Source organism: Bos indicus x Bos taurus, chromosome 9, assembly GCF_003369695.1.
Source record: "Bos indicus x Bos taurus breed Angus x Brahman F1 hybrid chromosome 9, Bos_hybrid_MaternalHap_v2.0, whole genome shotgun sequence".
NCBI classification, from domain to species: Eukaryota; Metazoa; Chordata; class Mammalia; order Artiodactyla; family Bovidae; genus Bos; species Bos indicus x Bos taurus.
Window position 1 is genome coordinate 9,906,208 of NC_040084.1, and position 18,830 is coordinate 9,925,037.

At 44.0% G+C, this 18,830-nt stretch overlaps 1 protein-coding gene across 5 annotated transcripts in view; it reads left to right on the forward strand.

Moving 5' to 3' along the window:
• Positions 1–464: 464 nt before the first annotated feature.
• The window catches only part of SMAP1 (small ArfGAP 1), a 190,218-nt gene continuing 171,852 nt past the window's right edge, over positions 465–18,830 (forward strand). For 2 of the 5 annotated variants that reach the window (XM_027550875.1, XM_027550874.1), the window contains exon 1: positions 465–816. In XM_027550875.1, coding sequence (XP_027406676.1) covers positions 699–816 — 118 coding nt within the window. In that variant the 5' untranslated portion in view covers positions 465–698. The remainder of the gene's footprint in view (positions 817–18,830) is intronic. The other 3 variants (XM_027550873.1, XM_027550876.1, XM_027550878.1) reach the window with 3 other exon arrangements.

Below are 18,830 nucleotides of genomic sequence, written 5' to 3' on the forward strand. Positions count from 1 at the left end.
TTACGTCCCATACGGGCCTCCAGCTTCAAGCCCAGTGTCTGTTTCCAACTTGCCGGTGAAGAAACGTTGAATGAATGACAGAATCCGCCCAGTTACGATTACTTCTGCCTTTCCAATGTCGTGCCGCAGGTGCAAAGGCAAAGAAGCACACGGAAAGGTCGTCCTTTACAGGGTCAGACTCGAGGTCCCCAGCGACGATAGCGTCTGCAGAGAGCGCGGAAGTCCACAAGCGCGTAAGGCGCGGCACCTTGCCGGAACCACCTGGGCGCCGGGCGCGAGCGGAAGCGCCCAGCGGTCCACTTTCGCGTAAGGCGCGGCACCTTCCCGGAACTACCTGTGCGCTAGACCGGAGCGGAAGCGCCCCGCGGGCTGGGTTCGTGGGAGGCCCGGCGCATGCGCGGCGCGTCAGCGTCCGTTCCTTCCGGCGGCGCCGCCCGGAAGCCTTGGCCCCGGCCCCTCCCCCTCGCCGGCTCGGCGGTGCGTGCGGGGCCGGCCCGGCGAGGAGGCGGGACACGTCGGCCCTGCCGCCTCCGCCGCCGCCGCCGCCGCCGCCGCCGCCGCCGCCCCTCCTCCTGCTCCAGCCGCCGCGGCCGCCGTTTCCCGGCTGAGTCCGAGCGGCCCCGGTGGCCCCCGGCGCGTCCAGCTGCGCGGCCCCTCGCCCGTCCCGCCCGGCTGCTGCCCGCGTCCACCCCGCCGCGATGGCGACGCGCTCGTGCCGGGAGAAGGCGCAGAAGCTGAACGAGCAGCACCAGCTCATCCTGTCCAAGCTGCTGAGGGAGGAGGACAACAAATACTGCGCCGACTGCGAGGCCAAAGGTAGCGCGGCGCGACCCTCGGGTCGGGGCTCCGGGGTCCCCTGCTCCCGCCGGACCGGCGCGGGCCGCCTGGCAGGTGCCGCGGCGGGTGGGGCGGCCGGGCGGGCCGCGTTCTCCGCCCGGGCGCTGCGGGGCTGGGCGGCCGGGGCAGCCTCTGGCCGGCGACCGGGAGGACTGACTGTGCGGCGGTCCTCGGGGCAGTCCTCGAGTGGTCCTCCCGGCGATCCTCCCGGCACTCCTCGCCTGGGGCGCGCTCAGCGAGGCAGCTGGGGAAGGGCTTGAGGCTGGGCGTTCGTGCTGTGCTCCAGCCTGGATTTTGGCCCGAAAGAGAAGGGGTTTCGTTAACTTGAGTCTTCTTGGACGCGGGGCTGCTTCTGTTGCTGAAGGTTTTAACTCGATTCTCTCCGACAGGCTAGTCCAGGGGAGTCTATATGTGGACCCTGGTCTGTGTGCCTCTTGAACGTCGAAGGGGTGTTCTTGAGATCCAGACATGAGAGGAACCTAATTTTAGTTTGTTCAGTTGGAGGGCTTCTGCCTCAGCCTTTGAAATAGACACTCTTATTTTTAGCGTATATGTTTCGGCTTTGGAGAACTGATGTATATTTAATGTCTTATAAGTAATCTCACGGGAAACACGTTTCAGAGTTTTTTTTTTTTTTTTTTTAAACAAACCCCTCATACGGCTAAAAATGAAACCCGGCTTATTTGTGAATTGGTGTCCCTGGTGAGAGACCGAGGGTTCTCCGGAGCCGCATTCAGTCTCTGGGAAGGTAATTGAAGATTTCTGCACTGTTTGACCTGGACTTTTCCTGAAGCTTTCCTGTTCTTCCTCAACGCTGTGTAAATGAGTCACGCCTCAGTGGGCAGGTGATACTTGACAAGACTCAGCCACACGCCATTGGCAGGTTCCTTTACTACCCTGACGGTCCTCGGCTACTGGGAGGTCGTGTGACTGGACTGGAAGTTTATGAAGCACTTTTCAGTATCATAGTAAAGTCACTTGGGGCCAATCTTTCAGGCAGTGAGTTGCACACGCCTGATTATTGCACTAATATTTACCTGCTATGGGTTACGTGTGTGATTTTTGGAGAATGAATTCCTTTCTGTATTGAGGCTCTATTACTCATCACCACACTAGTGAAATACTGGAAAATGGGCCTTTAAAAGGCCAGTATTTGAGTTTATATTGTATGTATTTTGAGTAATGAATCAATCACATAGTTAGATGCTAGGAAGTATTAGATCTGTTCATTAGAGATTGAATAACAATTTTAGCAGTTCCCTTTCTTTATTTATAGAAACTATTCAAAAATAATTTTTGTTCAGATTTCTTTCTGCCAAAAGGTACTTTGTAAAATCAGATTTTCACTAATGCTTCTTAAAATAATTTATAGGTTTAGAGAAAGCCATTGTTTACCACATGTTGACATTTGCGTTTATAGTTTTTGAGGTGGGAGAAGGATATAATCAGGTACTTCTCACATTAGGACAAAACTTTTACTTTTTCTGATGTGAGAAATAGCGAGCATTAGTATTCCTCACATGTTGGATTGCCACTGAGGTCAGTAGATGTGTATTGAATGGATGTCTTTTTTATTTTGGTTTTGTTTGGTCTTGTGTGTGTGGTTTTGTTTTTGAGAACTGGAGGAAGTGAGACAGAAGAGAGTACCGAGAGCTCAAGGATGTGGTTGGTGTGAAGGGCATGAGCCACAGTCAGGATTTAGAAAGGTCAGCGCTTTTTCCTGATGCTACTGAATCTAGGATAGTGTTAAGACGATCTTCTAAATTATTTCATTGTTTCATCTTGGTCCTTCAAGGGGAAAAAAAAAAGCAAATAGTTCAAAGCACTTACTGGTTGAATGAAACTTGATTTCATAGTTGTAATAATTGAAAAAAATTGACACAGTAAGGCAGTTGCTATGATTAAATATATTTTGTAAAGTTTTTGAGTCTTTGGTATGATCTAGAAATCTTGGTTTATTTCTTGATTTTGGATTTATTATGTATACCAGATGACAGGGCTTCTCATGTGGTGCTAGTGGTAAAAAACTAGCCTGCCAGTGTAGGGAGACATAAGAGACCTGGGTTCAATTCCTGGGTCAGAAGGATCCCGCTGGACGAGGGCTTGGCAACCCATTCCAGTATTCTTGTTTGGAGAAGCCCATGGACAGAGACACTTGGCGGGCTACAGTCCATAGGGTTGCAAAGAGTCAGACACGACTGAAACGATTTGGCACGCACGCGTGTGTGCCAATTGACATAGTAAATGTAGGTAGTGAAATTCTGATTGTACTTTTTTTCAAAATTGGAGGATAAAATTGTTTTACTTAATTGCTATTGTTGCTAAGTTGTGTCCACTTCTTCTGTGATCCCATGGACTGTAGTCCACCAGGCTCCTCTGTCCATGGGGTTTCCCAGGCAAGAAGACTGGAGTGGGTTGCCATTTCCTTCTGCACGGCATCTTCCCAACTGTGGGATGGAACCCATGTCTCCTGCAATGGCAGGCAGATTCTTTACCACTGAGCCACCAGGGAAGCCCCTGGAGGATAATTGCTTTACAATTAAATATACTTTTAAAAGACATGCTAAAGGTCTTATTTTTACAGCTCAGTTATTATAAGTGGTTCCATACTGTATATGTGTATTGATGTTTTTTTTTTTTTTTTCTTCACTGCCTAATAAACTGCATCAAACTTTTCATGTATTTTGAAGCTATTTCCTAGTTAACTTAATTTTCTTTCTTAAAAAGTATGCTTCCCCCATGGGTCTTTGTATCAGAACTAGACTTTAGGGCTAGAGATTTCCCTCTTCTATTGCCTTATACCAACTGGCAGAAGTTTGTCCCTTGGATTTTGACGTTTTCTTACTGGGTCACCGGTGTGTGCTTCCTGATTTTGATAGTATTTGGGAAGGGAGGAAGGAGCAAAGGATGGCATAGGTGCCAGTTTCCTGCTCTTGGTCCTACTCTTAGCAAGTCTGTTGAGCGACCGGAGAGTAAGAGCAAGCAGATGGTGCCGCCCTTCCTCTCTCAGGCCTTGGTGGGCTCTCCGCACGACTTTGAAAGCAGTTCTGTCGGTGACTAGTTGGCGGCACTTCACGGAGCAGGGAGGATTTAGAGCCCCTTGCTGACTTAAAGTGTACTCTTCACTGTTTGAAGTATTTATCATCTGCAGTAAATATTAGCTGTCACTCTGAGCATGTATAGGTTGGCATGAAAAATGCATCTCTTGCCTTGTAAGTTTTGGGGTGGTTGGAATCAGAAGATGCTTGAACCCTAGAGACTGCCTGGTATGGAGAGGTATGATCTCTTGACTCAGATCAAACACTCATTTCTTCACAGTCTTGACTTGAGGACACACTGCTAAGTGCTGTATCGGATTCGAGCACTAAACTTGCTGCAAGACCCTAAAGGAGCTTGTTTGGTGGGGGCTGCATTTTTGCACATGAGTCCTTTCAGCACATGCAGCATTTCAGAACAGTGCACTCAGGACACTGTTGGAACAGTGTGAGCCGCGCCTCGCTGGCCACTTACTGTGGACTGCTGCTCGCCTTGCACCTAGCTTGTGTCCCTTGATTGTCTTCACAGCGCCTAGAGTGCTGTCTCAGGGCCTTTGCACATGCTCTTTTCTTTTGCCCAGGAAGCTGACAATTTTTATCTGGTCAGTTTACCTATCTTCCCGTTTCTGCTTAAGTGTCTCTTCAAGGGAATTGATTCTCTCTGATCTTCCCAGGTTAGATTAGGCTTCCATTTATACATGTGAGACGCACCTTGAGTTTTTTATTACACTCACCACAGTTGTAATTAAACATTATTTGGGTAATTATTGGGAAATCGGGGATTGGATTGTAGCTCTGAGACGGAAGGGACCTTGTCTGTCTTGTTTTGCCTTGTAGCCCCAGTCCTGGGCGCAGCAGGTGAGATGCAGCTCAGCAGATACCTTTGAAAGGGTGGATGTGAAAGCACAGAGCTGAGGACAGGCGGCAGATATGTGGATGAGCGTACACCTTTCGGCCTGTGGGTAAACTTTGTTGGCAAAGTAATATCTCTGCTTTTGAATATGCTGTCTTAAAGCACGATCAGACTTGGCAGTGACTGGTCAGAGGAGGAACTGGAGTGGCGAGAGCCAGCCACCTGGTCACTTGCTTATAATAGTGGTCCCGGCCAGAATGTAAGAGGACGTGAACTGTCCTAAGGTGAATGTATTGTAAGTCAGCGGATAGGACAGGAAACGGAACCACTGGAGCCATCATGATATCTGTTAAGAAGTAGACCCTCCACAACACTGTCGAAAGGGCTGGAGGAGCTGAGGTCAGGGAGTCTCTCCTGGCCTTCTGATTTCAAGGCCACACACCACTGCCTCTGCCACCACTGCTGCGGCTGCATCTCTCCCTTCAGCTGATTGGACAGCCAGGCTGCTGTGGCCAGTCAGTGCCTATTGGGCATATATGTCGGCTGTCCTAACTGTGGAAAGACGGCAGCTGCCAAGCCTGTGCCATCCACATGCCCTGCTGCAGACCTAACTTAGGTCCAGTCCTCTCCCATCAAGGGAGCCTAGGCTTTCTGACCTCTTCACAAATTAGAAGAGTGAAATGGAGCTGTGAGACCCAGTCCTAGAGGCCACTACAGGCAGCTGAGGGTGGTGAACATTTTTCATTAACTGTTACTTTAAAATAGGTTTATATAGGAACCCTGAAATAACAAAGTAATTCTTACTAAAAAGTACAATTCACCTCTAGGAACTGGTGTTTATAATGATGTTAATACTTGTAGAATAAATTTATGTAAACAGAAGTCTGTGATTATAATTTCTCTAAGTTCAGGTCAGTTCAGTTGTGTCTGACTCTGCGACCCCATGGACTGCAGCACGCCACGTCTCCCGGTCCATCACCAACTCCTGGAGTTTACTCAGACTCATGTCCATTGAGTTGGTGATGCCATCCAGCCATCTCATCCTCTGCCGTCCCCTTCTCTTCCCGCCCTCACTCTTTCCCAGCATCAGGGTCTTTTCCAGTGAGTCAGTTCTTCGCATCAGGTGGCCAAAGTATTGGAGTTTCAGCCTCAGCATCAGTCCTTCCAACGAGTGTTCAGGGTTGATTTCCTTAAGGATTGGCTGGTTGGATCTCCTTGCAGTCCAAGGGACTCTCAAGAGTTTTCTCCAACACCACAGTTCAAAAGCATCAATTGTTCGACGCTCAGATTTCTTTATAGCCCAACTCTCACACCCATACATGATTACTGGAAAAATGAAAGCTTTGACTAGATGGACCTTTGTTGGCAAAGTAATATCTCTGCTTTTTAACATGCTGTCTAGGTTGGTCATAGCTTTTCTTCCAAGAAGCAAGCCACCTTTTAATTTCATGGCTGCAGTCACCATCTGCAGTGATTTTGGAGCCCCCAAAAATAGTCTGTCTCAGTTTGTATTGAAGTGATGGAACCAGATGCCATGATCTTAGTTTTCTGAATATTGAGTTTTAAGCCAACTTTTTCACTCTCCTCTTTCACGTTCATCAAGAGGCTCTTTAGTTCTTCTTTGCTTTCTGCCATAAGGGTGGTGTCATCTGCATATCTGAGGTTATTGATATTTCTCCTAGCAATCTTGATTCCAGCTTGTGCTTCTTCCAGCCCAGCGTTTCTCATGATGTACTCTGCTTAGAAGTTAAATAAGCAGAGTGACAATATACAGCTTTGACGTATTCCTTTCCCAATTTGGAACCAGTCTGTTGTTCCATATCCAGTTTTAACTGTTGCTTCCTGACCTGCATACAGATTTCTCAGGAGGCAGATCAGATGATTTGGTATTCCTGTCTCTTTCAGAATTTTCCACAGTTTGTTGTGATCCACACAGTCAAAGGCTTGGCATAGTCAGTAAAGCAGAAATAGATGTTTTTCAGGAACTCTCTTGCTTTTTTGATGATCCAGCGGATGTTGGCAATTTGATCTCCGGTTCCTCTGCCTTTTATAAATCTAGGTTGAACATATGGAAGTTCATGGTTCACGTACGTACGGGCTCGGAGACTTTTGAGCATTACTTTGATAGCATGTGGGATGAGTGCAATTAGTGGTCGGGTCATAGACTTGGGTTACTGTGATATTGAATGGTTTACCTTGGAAACGAACAGAGATCATTCTGTTGTTTTTGAGATTGCATCCAAGTACTGCATTTTGGACTCTTTTGTTGACTATGATGGCTACTCCATTTCTTCTAAGGGATTCCTGCCCGCAGTAGTAGATATAATGGTCATCTGAGTTAAATTCACCCATTCCAGTCCATTTTAGTTTGCTGATTCCTAAAATGTTGACGTTCACTCTTGCCATCTCCTGTTTGACCACTTCCAATTTGCTTTGATTGATGGGCCTAACATTCCAGGTTCCTGTGCAATATTGCTCTCTACAGCATTGGACTTTGCTTCCATCACTGTTCACATCTACAGCTGGGTGTTCTTTTTGCTTTGGCTCCATCCCTTCATTCTTTCTGGAGTTACTTCTCCACTCTTCGCCATGTTGGAGAAGTAGCACATTGGGCTCCTACTGACCTGGGGAGTTCATCTTTCAGTCTCCTGTAATTTTGCCTTTTCATACTGTCCATGGGGTTCTCAAGGCAAGAATACTGAAGTGGTTTGCCATTCCCTTCTCCAGTGGACCACGTTTTGTCAGAACTCTCCACCATGACTGGTCCATCTTGGGTGGCCCTACACGGCATGGTTCATAGTTTCATTGAGTTAGACGAGGCTCTGGTCCATGTTACCAGATTGAGTAGTTTTCTGTGATTGTGGTTTTCATTCTGTCTGCCCTCTGATGGAGAAGGATAAGAGGCTCATGGAAGCTTCCTGATGGGAGAGACTGACTGAGGGGGAATCTGGGTCTTGTTCTGATGGGCAGGGCCATGCTCAGTAAATCTTTAATCCCATTTTCTGTTGATGATCGGGGCTGTTTTCCCTCCCTGATATTTGACCTGAGTCCAGTAATGGTGCAGGTAATGAGGATAACAGTGGAAACAGTGTCAGACTTTATTTTTGGGGGCTCCAAAATCACTGCAGATGGTGACTGCAGCCATGAAATTAAAAGACGCTTACTCCTTGGAAGAAAAGTTATGACCAACCTAGATAGCATATTGAAAAGCAGAGGCATTACTTTGCCAACAAAGGTCTGTCTAGTCAAGGCTATGGTTTTTCCTGTGGTCATGTATGGATGTGAGAGTTGGACTGTGAAGAAGGCTGAGCGCCGAAGAATTGATGCTTTTGAACTGTGGTGTTGGAGAAGACTCTTGAGAGTCCCTTGGACTGCAAGGAGATCCAGCTAGTCCATTCTAAAGGAGTTCAGCCCTGGGTGTTCTTTGGAAGGAATGATGCTAAAGCTGAAACTCCAGTACTTTGGCCACCTGATGCGAAGAGTTGACTCATTGGAAAAGACTCTGATGCTGGGAGGGATTGGGGGCAAGAGGAGAAGGGAACGACAGAGGATGAGATGGCTGGATGGCATCACTGACTTGGTGGACATGAGTTTGAGTGAACTCCGGGAGTTGGTGATGGACAGGAAGACCTGGTGTACTGCGATTCATGGGGTTGCAAGGAGTTGGACACAGCTGAGCAACTGAACTGAACTGAATGAGGATAATGGGGACCTCTTTCAGAAGGGGGTCTGCTGCATTCAGTGCCCCCGACCCTGCAGCAGCCACCGCTGACCCACGCGTTTGCTAGAGACTTCGGACCCTCATGGGCAAGTCTGGGTCAGTCTCCTGTGGGGTCACTGCTCCTTTCTCCTGGGTCCTGGTGCACATAAGGTTCTGTTTGTTTCTTCCAAGAGTCTGTTTCCCAGTCCTGTGTAAGCTCTGGCGGCTCTATGGTGGGGTTAATGGCGACCTCCTCCAAGAGGGCTTATGCCATACCCAGGTCTGCTGCACCCAGAAAAGAGACCTATCAATCTAAAGTTTCTCTCAGAATGTTAAACTTCAGTCTGATGCTCTGTTCCCAGAATTCTGTGGATTCTCAGGTTTCCCCTTTTGATTATGTGTAGAGTTCTGACATTGGAGCTGGTATGGAAAACACGCGTCTCTCTGACTCATCAGTTTATAACTTTGGCTGCATGTGGTCCCCTGCTTTTTTTCTCCCAGTTCATCGTCTTTGTCTTTCTTTTTTTAAAGATTGAAATGTTCATCCTCCTGCTGCTGCTAAGTCACTTCAGTCGTGTCCAACTCTGTGTGACCCCATAGACGGCAGCCCACCAGGCTCCCACATCCCTGAAATTCTCCAGGCAAGAACACTGGAGTGGATTGTCATTTCCTTCTCTAATGCATGAAAGTGAAAAGTGAAAGTGAAGTTGCTCAGTTGAATCTGACTCTTAGTGACTCCATGTACTGCAGCCTACCAGGCTCCTCTGTCCATGGGATTTTCCAGGCAAGAGTACTGGAGTAGGGTGCCATAAAACCATAATTCAAAAAGATGCATATATCTCGGTGTTCATTGTAGCACTATTTACAGTCAGGACATGAAAGCAACCTATCCATCAAAAGATTAATGGGTAAAGAAATTGGGGTACATAGACACAATGGAATATTACTTGGCCATAAAAAGAAACAAATTTGAGTCTGTTGAATTGAGGTGGATGAACCTAGAGCCTGTTATACAGTATAAAGTAAGTCAGAAAGAGAAAAACAAATATCATATATTAATGCACATACATGGAATCTAGAAAAATGGTACCGATCAACCTATATCCAGGGCAAGAATAGAGACAGAGATGTAGAGAACTGGCCTGTCAACGCTGGGGAGAAGGAGAAGGTGGGATGGACTGAGAGAGCAGCAGTGACATATATACATTACCATCTGTGATGTAGATTGCTAGTGGGGAGCTGCTGTGCAACACAGGGAGCTCGGCCCGGTGCTCTGTGACGATTTAGAGGGGTGGAAAGTGGGGAGGAAGGCTCCAGAGGGAGGGGATATATGTAAACTTATGGCTGGTTCACGTTGTGTGGTGGAAACAAAAAAAGCAATTATCCAGTTAAAAAGAACTGATTCACTTATAAACAAGTGAAATACGTTAGGAACGATACATCATTTATGTTGAATGAGTGTCTAAACATCAGTATTTTGTAGCCTCAAAAATAAATCAATAATTAAAAAATAGTTACTATAAATTATAGGCTTTCATGGCTTGATTTCAGTACTTAAGTGAATTTGTATCTTAATTCTTGCTGTATAAGATGTGTATATAGCCCTTACTGACCTTTATGGACTCCAACCCATTCTCTCTGTAAGGCAAGGTCAAATAATTGACATTATAATTCTGTACATTGTAAACTCAAGCCTTTTCCTTGCTGCTGCTGCTGCTATTACCAGTCTTTTCCCTGGATAGAATCAACTCATTTTTCTCTTCTCAATAGAGGAAGATCAAAGAAACTTGGAAACCGTTTTGTTTCAGTTGCAATTATTATCAAAAGTGTTGACTGTGTTACATGCTGACCACTGTAAAAAGTTGATTTAACAAACATATAATTTTTGTTGGTAAGTCAGTATTTTCTGGGCACTGCAAAGGTCAAGTATCATGTCAGGTACTGTCAAATGTGCTAAAAAAGTTCTGGATGTGGTCCATAAAGTAGTTAGGGATCTCAGTAGATAAGAAACAATGATCAGTTAAATTGTAATCTATGTGTAGATTATAGGTTCATTAGAAATTTAGTATTGGGAAAATTCATTGTAATTTGGTGAAGGTAAAACTGTAAGGTTGAAAATTCAAACAAACAAAAAACTAAGGTTCAGTTTAGTTCAGTAGCTCAGTCATGTCCGACTCTTTGCGACCTCATGAATTGCAGCACGCCAGGCGTTCCTGTCCATCACCAACTCCCGGAGTTCACTCAGACTCACGTCCATCGAGTCAGTGATGCCATCCAGCCATCTCATCCTCTGTCGTCCCCTTCTCCTCCTGCCCCCAATCCCTCCCAGCATCAGAGTCTTTTCCAATGAGTCAGCTCTTGGCATCAGGTGGCCAAAATACTGGAGTTTCAGCTTTAGCATCATTTCTTCCAGAGAAATCCCAGGGCTGATCTCTTTCAGAATGGACTGGTTGGATCTCCTTGCAGTCCAAGGGACTCTCAAGAGTCTTCTCCAACACCACAGTTCAAAAGCATCAATTCTTCGGCGCTCAGCCTTCTTCACAGTCCAACTCTCACATCCATACATGACCACAGGAAAAACCATAGCCTTGACTAGACAGACCTTTGTTGGCAAATTAATGTCTCTGCTTTTCAATATGCTATCTAGATTGGTCATAACTTTCCTTCCAAGGAGTAAGCGTCTTTTAATTTCATGGCTGCAGTCACCATCTGCAGTGATTTTGGAGCCTAGAAAAAGAAAGTCTGACACTGTTTCCCCATCTATTTCCCATGAAGTGATGGGACCGGATGCCATGATCTTCGTTTTCTGAATGTTGAGCTTTAAGCCAACTTTTTCACTCTCCACTTTCACTTTGATCAAGAGGCTTTTTAGTTCCTCTTCACTTTCTGCCATAAGGGTGGTGTCATCTGCATATCTGAGGTTATTGATATTTCTCCCGGCAATCTTGATTCCAGTTTGTGTTTCTTCCAGTCCAGCGTTTCTCATGATGTACTCTGCATACAAGTTAAATAAGCAGGGTGACAATATACAGCCTTGACGTACTCCTTTTCCTATTTGGAACCAGTCTGTTGTTCCATGTCCACTTCTAACTGTTGCTTCCTGACCTGCATACAGATTTCTCAAGAGGCAGGTCAGGTGGTCTGGTATTCCCATCTCTTTCAGAATTTTCCACAGTTTCTTGTGATCCACACAGTCAGAGGCTTTGGCATAGTCAATAAAGCAGAAATAGATGTTTTTCTGGAACTCTCTTGCTTTTTCCATGATCCAGTGGATGCTGGCAATTTGATCTCTAGTTCCTGTGCCTTTTCTCAAACCAGCTTGAACATCAGGAAGTTCATGGTTCACGTATTGCTGAAGCCTGGCTTGGAGAATTTTGAGCATTACTTTGAGCGACTTCACTTTACTAGCATGTGAGATGAGTGCAATTGTGCGGTAGTTTGAGCATTCTTTGGCATTGCCTTTCTTTGGGATTGGAATGAAAACTGACCTTTTCCAGTCCTGTGGCCACTGCTGAGTTTTCCAAATTTGCTGGCGTATTGATAGATACACAAATTATATAGTGCTTCATTCTTGCCAGCCACTGGTGGCAAGTATTTATCAAATATTTATCAAATATTTTACACATATTAACATATAATTAGTCCTCAATGTAATCTTTTGAGGTTGGTAATACAAGTGAAGGAAACTGAGGCACACAGAACTTAAGTAACTTCCCAATGTTGCCCAGTTGGGAAATGGTAGAGCCAGAAATTTTTTCATGAAAAAAATTTTTTTTTTTTGAAAAAATTTTTTGATGGCTACCATATATTTCAGGCACTTTTCTGGGAGCTGGGAATTAATCGAGGAACAGGAAGATGAGGTCTACATTAAAGGATTTGCTGGTCTGTTGGAAGCAGGATTGATTCCAGAGTTGGCCCCTGAGTGGCATCCGGGGGCTTGGATGTGGAAGGGTCTCATCACCCTAAGTCATGTCGGTCACTGTGCCTAAACTCATTGTGCATATAGTATGGTTTCTTCTGGACACCTCTTTTTCTTCTGGGAGTCTGGAGATTGCATATGGGCTAGGCAAGCTCGCAGGTAAAAGCCCTAGGCACGGAATCTCTGAAGAGCTTCCCTGGCCGGCAGCATTTCACACCCACTGTCTGAACTCACTGTGGAGAAGTTTGTTGAGTGCAGACCCGCTGGAAGAGGCCTTCTGCACACCTGTGCCTGATTTCTCCCGGATTTCGCGTTTTGTACCTTTTCCTTTTGCCAGTACGCTTGGTATCCTTCTGCTGTAAGAAATCGTAGCCGTGAGTACACATGTACGTTGAGTCCTCTTAGTGAAGTAGCACACTTGCGGGTAGACTTGGGGACCTTACAGCATTGTTTGATAGTGTGTGTTTTCCTCCAGTATATTGGCAGACCCGACTTCCCAGGTGGCTCAGTGCTTTGGAATCCCCCTGACAAGCAGGAGACTCAGGTTCACTCCCTGGATCAGGAAGATTCCTCTGGAGGAGGATAAGGCAACCCCCTCCAGTATTCTTGCCTGCAAAATCCTGTGGACAGAGGAACCTGGGGGGCTACAGTCCTTGGGGTCGCAGAAGGTCAGACACAGCTTAGCAACTAAACAACGACAGTATCAGCAGACAATATCAGCAGACCACGTCAGTGTTTCAGCATATCTCAGCTATCTCTAGAACCCAGCCTAGGAGTATTGGCCAGAGGAGCAGGTATAAGCATTAGAGGAAATTCCCAGCTTTACTGGATGAGATGGAGTTGGGAATCTGGACCATAGAGTCAAGATTTTGAACCCAGGAGATTTAGCTCCAGAGTGTGTGTTGCTAGCTGCATGTTACATGCTTGAAAGAAAATACATGCTTTTGTAGTTGAAATTTGTGATAGAAGAGATTATTTTGAGGGAAGAGATTATCACCTTCAAGCTGACATAAGGGCTTCCCTGGTGGCTCAGTTGATAAAGAATCTGCCTGCAGTGCAGGAGACTCTGGTTCAATCCCTGGTTTGGGAAGATCCCCTGGAGAAGGAAATGGCAACCCACTCCAGTAACCTGGGAAGTTCCATGGACAGAGGAGCGGGCTACAGTCCATGGGTTTGCAAACAGCCGATGAACACAACTTAGCAAATAAAGCACCACCACCACCACCAGACGTAAGGTCTTCGTCAGAGAGGTTATTGCTAAATGTGTTCAAGTGTGGACAGAGTCTTTGTTTTACTTTATCTCTTTGCTTTTAATAGCATAACCAGCCTAACTTCAAAATACCAATTTCAACAAAACAGAATTTTTTTTTCTGATGACTAAACTTTATTCTATGAATTGATTGAATCAACAGAGAAGTCCTTAAGTGTTTTTGTTTGGAAGGGGGGTCTTCCGTATAACTTATTTGTTTCTGTTTCTGCAGTTACATCCTTAGGTCAGGTACTGATTATCTCCCTGTACCATAGAATTAGCACGGTAGAATTGGAAAGCAGTGTCCTTGGGTAAGTTAGTAAAGCCAGATGTGAGTCTAAGCTTTGCTTCTAGACTCTGCTAGAAGGGACAAGCAGGGACAACTGCTTGGTGACCAGTTGTCCCTGTCCTTGTTGAGCCTTACTGCAAAGATTTATTTCATCTCCCTCATGGTCTGTGCTGGTTCCTGAATTCCCTGCCTCTTGTTGCTTCTATGCTAGTATTTACTATTATTGTTAATTAAAAACCTCTGTTATTGAGGGTCTATAATTATTATTGAGGGTATAAAATATTTGGGGGTCTTACTGAACTTTGAATCATGATCAGACCTTTATACTTTTTAAAGACTTCACTGATGACTGAGGTCTTGCTGAGCAAATTTACGTGTCACTGTTTTTATTTAGCTTCAAGGCATATCATGTAGCTAACAGGAATATTCTTTACTGGTTGAGAAGTCTTCCATGTGAAACCTTTTCATTTTACTGCTTTCTTGGAGTAGAGTAAAATTAAAGAAATCCCCACCTCTTCCAGTCAACTACTAAAGCCAAGATATGGGTTCAGTCATCATTTTAAAGAGGAGACCTGTAGGTGCATTTTCAGTTAGTCATGTACATTTATCAGTGGCAGTATTTTTTGCCTAAGATGTTACATGGAGTTTTGTTAACTGCGAATGGCATTTACCTATAATATCATATAGAAATGACTTTTTGAAAGTATTTTGCTTAACACAAAATAAGAGCTTACACGAGATGCTATTGGAAATACGTGCTGGTTTCATGTTCATATGCATTTCGAGTGGTAAATGTAAGGACTTTGAGGGTCCAAAGGGGAGATAATTATAATCTTGCTAGTAATCCTCCATTCTTTTCACTCCCCGCTCCACAACAACTTTTGGTCTTCATTTTCTGAGATCCAAGTGGTTGCTTCTAAGAGTCATTGATGACAGATCCTCAGATGTTTCCCACTGATCTTTTTTAAAGAGTGTGTTTCAAGTGATCAGCTTGAATACAAACTTAAAAAGAAAATCAAAGGAATTTTTAAAATTTTGTAACAAATCATATTTAGGATAGCTTTATCTTCCAGTGTAAGAAAATTTACAAAAAATTATAATTTATTCTGGACTTTAAAAAAATTGAAGTATAGTTGGTTTATAATGTGTTTCAGGTGTGCAGCATAGTAAATCAGTTATAAATTTTTTCAGGTTATTTTCCTTTATAGATTATTATAAGATGTTGAATATAATTCCCTGTGATATACAATAAATCCTTGTTGCTTATCTGTTTTATGTAGAGTAGTCTGTGTCTGTTAATCCCATACTCCTAATTTGTCCCTCCCCTCACCTTTGATAACCATTTATTTGTTTTCTCTGTCTTTGAGTCTGGACCACCAGGAAATTCTCAGTGTGTTAGTTTTTAGATTCCCCATATAAATGTTATCATATACTTGGCCTTGTCTGATTTACGTCACTAAGTGTAGTATTTTCTAGGTCCAACCATTCATTCTTGTTTTGGCTGGGTAACATTCAACTCTGTGTGTGTGTGTGTGTGCGCGCGCGCATGCGTGTGCGTGTGCGCATGCATATAGTCTAGACTTTTGGTAGTAGTTCATTCAGTTCTACTTGTGAAAGGTGCTTTTGGTGTAGGGTGGTGATAGTGCGTGGTGCCAAAAAACTAGCAGAAGTATATTTACTGAAGTGAAATGATCATCACTAGTATATTAATTTCCTATTGCTGATACTAGAAATCATCACAAACTTAGTGACTTAAAACAACACAAATGTATCATCTTATATTGGAGGTTGGTGTCCAAAATGAGTCTTACTGAGCTAAAATCAAATGTGTTCCTTTGGGAGACTCTAGACAGAAACTGTTTTCCAACTTAAGAGCTCACCTGGGATGCGTGCTTCTTGGCCACTTCCTCCAACTTCATGGTGCTGTCTTCAGATCTCTCGCTCTCTGCTTACGTCACTGCCATGATTATGTTGAGTGTACCTAGATAATTCAAAAGAACACCATCTCAGTGCCCTTAATTATATCTGCAAAGTTTCTTTTGCCATGGAAGGTAACATATTTACAGATCTAGATACTGGATGTCTATGGAGTCATTGTTCTGCTTACTACAAGTGGATTTGTGATGAAAAGTTATATATTGAACCTAGATTTTTATAATAGGTACTGCTTGGGATATACTTAAGAGGGCATAGGATGGTGAAAGTGAAAGTTGCTCAGTCGTGTCCAACTCTTTGCGACCCGATGGAATTCTCCTGGCTAGAACACTGGAGTGGGTAGCCTTTCCTTTCTTCATGGGATCGTCCCAACCCAGGGATTGAACCCAGGTCACCCACACTGCAGGCGGATTCTTTACCAGCTGAGTTACAAGGGAACCCCATAGGAAGGTGAAGGGAATACAGTTTAAGTTAGACATTCTCGCAGAAATTATTTTTAAAATCTCTGAAGCACTCGAGTAATTTAACAGTTGCAACGTGACCATTTATGTAGAAAATCCTTAAAAATTTATTTTTAAAAAGTATTAGAACCAGTAATTGAGTTTATCAAGGTGATTGTAGAAAAATTAACTATTCCTATATACCATCAACAAACAGTTGGAAGTTGAAATAAAAATTACCATTTGCAATTTATAAAATCTGAAAACATAGTGATAAATGTAACAAAATAAATGCAAGACTTGTATGCTGAAAACTACCAAAGACTGGGAGAAATTAAAGAATACCTAAAGAAATGGAGAGACATACCATGTTCATGGATTAGAAGACACAGTCTTTTTAAGATGTCAGTTCTCTCCAAATTAACCTGTAGGTTCAACATGATTGCAGTCAGAATCTCAGAAGGCTGTTTTTGGTGGAAATTGACAAGTTGACTCTAAAATTTATAAAGAAATGTGGAGGAGACTCCCAAATCCGAATAATTTTGAAAAAGAACGTTCAGTTTTTTATATGAACTGACTTCAACAGCTACTGTAATCAAGACAGTGTGGTATTGGTCTAAGGACAGACATAGATTGATGGAACACATAATTTAAAAAAATAGACTTACATATACAGGTCAGCTGTTTTTAGCAGAAGTGCCAAGGTAATTCAGTAGGGAAAGGGTAGTCTTTTAAACAACAACAGAATGTACCTCGACCTTTAACTCATACTAGGCATGAAAATGTACTTGAAAGGAATAATAAAATTAAACAAGCTAAAACTATAAAAAACTGATCTTTTCCAGTCCTCTGACCACTGCTGAATTTTCTAAATTCGCTGGCATATTGAGTGCAACACTCTCACAGCATCATCTTTTAGGATTTGAAATAGCTCAACTGGAATTCCATCACCTCCACTAGCTTTGTTTGTAGTGATGCTTCCTAAGGCCCACGTGATTTAGCACTCTAGGATAGTCTGGCTCTAGGTGAGTGATCCAGAGAAGGCAATGGCACCCCACTCCAGTACTCTTGCCTGGAAAATCCTGTGGATGGCAGAGCCTGGTAGGCTGCAGTCCATGGGGTCGCTAAGAGTCGGACATGACTGAGCGACTTCACTTTCACTTTTCACTTTCACTTTTCACTTTCATGCATTGGAGAAGGATATGGCAACCCACTCCAGTGTTCTTGCCTGGAGAATCCCAGGGACGGGGGAGCCTGGAGGGCTGCCGTCTATGGGGTTGCACAGAGTCGGACACGACTGAAGCGACTTAGCAGCAGCAGCAGGTGAGTGATCACACCATCGTGATTATCTGGGTCATAAAGATCTTTTTTGTACAGTTCTTCTGTATATGCTTGCCACCTCTTCTTAATATCTTCTGCTTCTGTTAGGACCAAACCATTTCTGTCCTTTATTGTGCCCATCTTTGCATGAAAGGTTTCTTTGGTATCTGTAATATTCTTGAAGAGATCTCTGTCTTTGCCATTTTATTGTTTTCCTCTATTTCTTCGCCCTGATCACTGAGGAAGGCTTTCTTATTTCTTCTTGCTATTCTTTGGAATTTTGCATTCAGATGGGTATGTCTTTGCTTTCTCCTTTCCCTTTTGCTTCTCTTCTTTTCTCAGCTATTGTAAGGCCTCCTCGGACAGCCATTTTGCCTTTTTGCATTTCCTCTTGGGGATGGTTTTGTTGACTCCTCCTGTACAATGTTGCTAAATTCAGCACTCACCACAGGACTGGAAAAGGTCAATTTTCACTCCAGTTCCAAAGAAAGGCAGTGCCAGGGAATGTTCAAACTACTGCATAGTTGCACTCATCTCAAACGCTAACAAAGTAATCCTCAAAATTCCCCAAGCTAGGCCTCAACAGTATGTAAACCGAGAACTTCCACATATTCAAGCTGGGTTTAGAAAAGGCAGAGGAACCAGAGATCAAATTGCCAACATCTTTTGGATCATAGAAAAAAAGCAAGAAGCAAGAGAATTCCAGAAAAACATCTACTTCTGCTTCATTGACTATGCTAAAGCCTTTCACTGTGGATCACCACAAACTGTGGAAAATTCTTCAAGAGATGGGAATACCAGACTACCTGACCTGCTTCTTGAGAAATCTGTGTGCAGGTCAAGAAGCAACAGTTAGAACTGGACATGGAAGGGAGTATGTCAAGGCTGTATATTGTCACCCTGCTTATTTAACTTCTATGCAGTGTACATAATGGTAAATGCCAGGCTAGATGAAGCACAAGCTGGAATCAAGACTGCCGGGAGAAATAGCAATAATCTCAGATACACAGATGATACCACCCTTATGGCAAAAAGCAAAGAACTAAAGTACCTCTTAATGAAAGTGAAAGAGGAGAGTGAAAAAGCTGGCTTAAAAATCAACATTCAAAAAACTAAGATCATGGCATCACTTCGTGGCAAATAGATGGGGAAACAATGGAAACATTGACAGAGTTTATTTTCTTGGGCTCCAAAATCACTGTGGATGGTGACTGCAGCCATGAGATTCAAAGACACTTGCTCCTTTGGAAAAA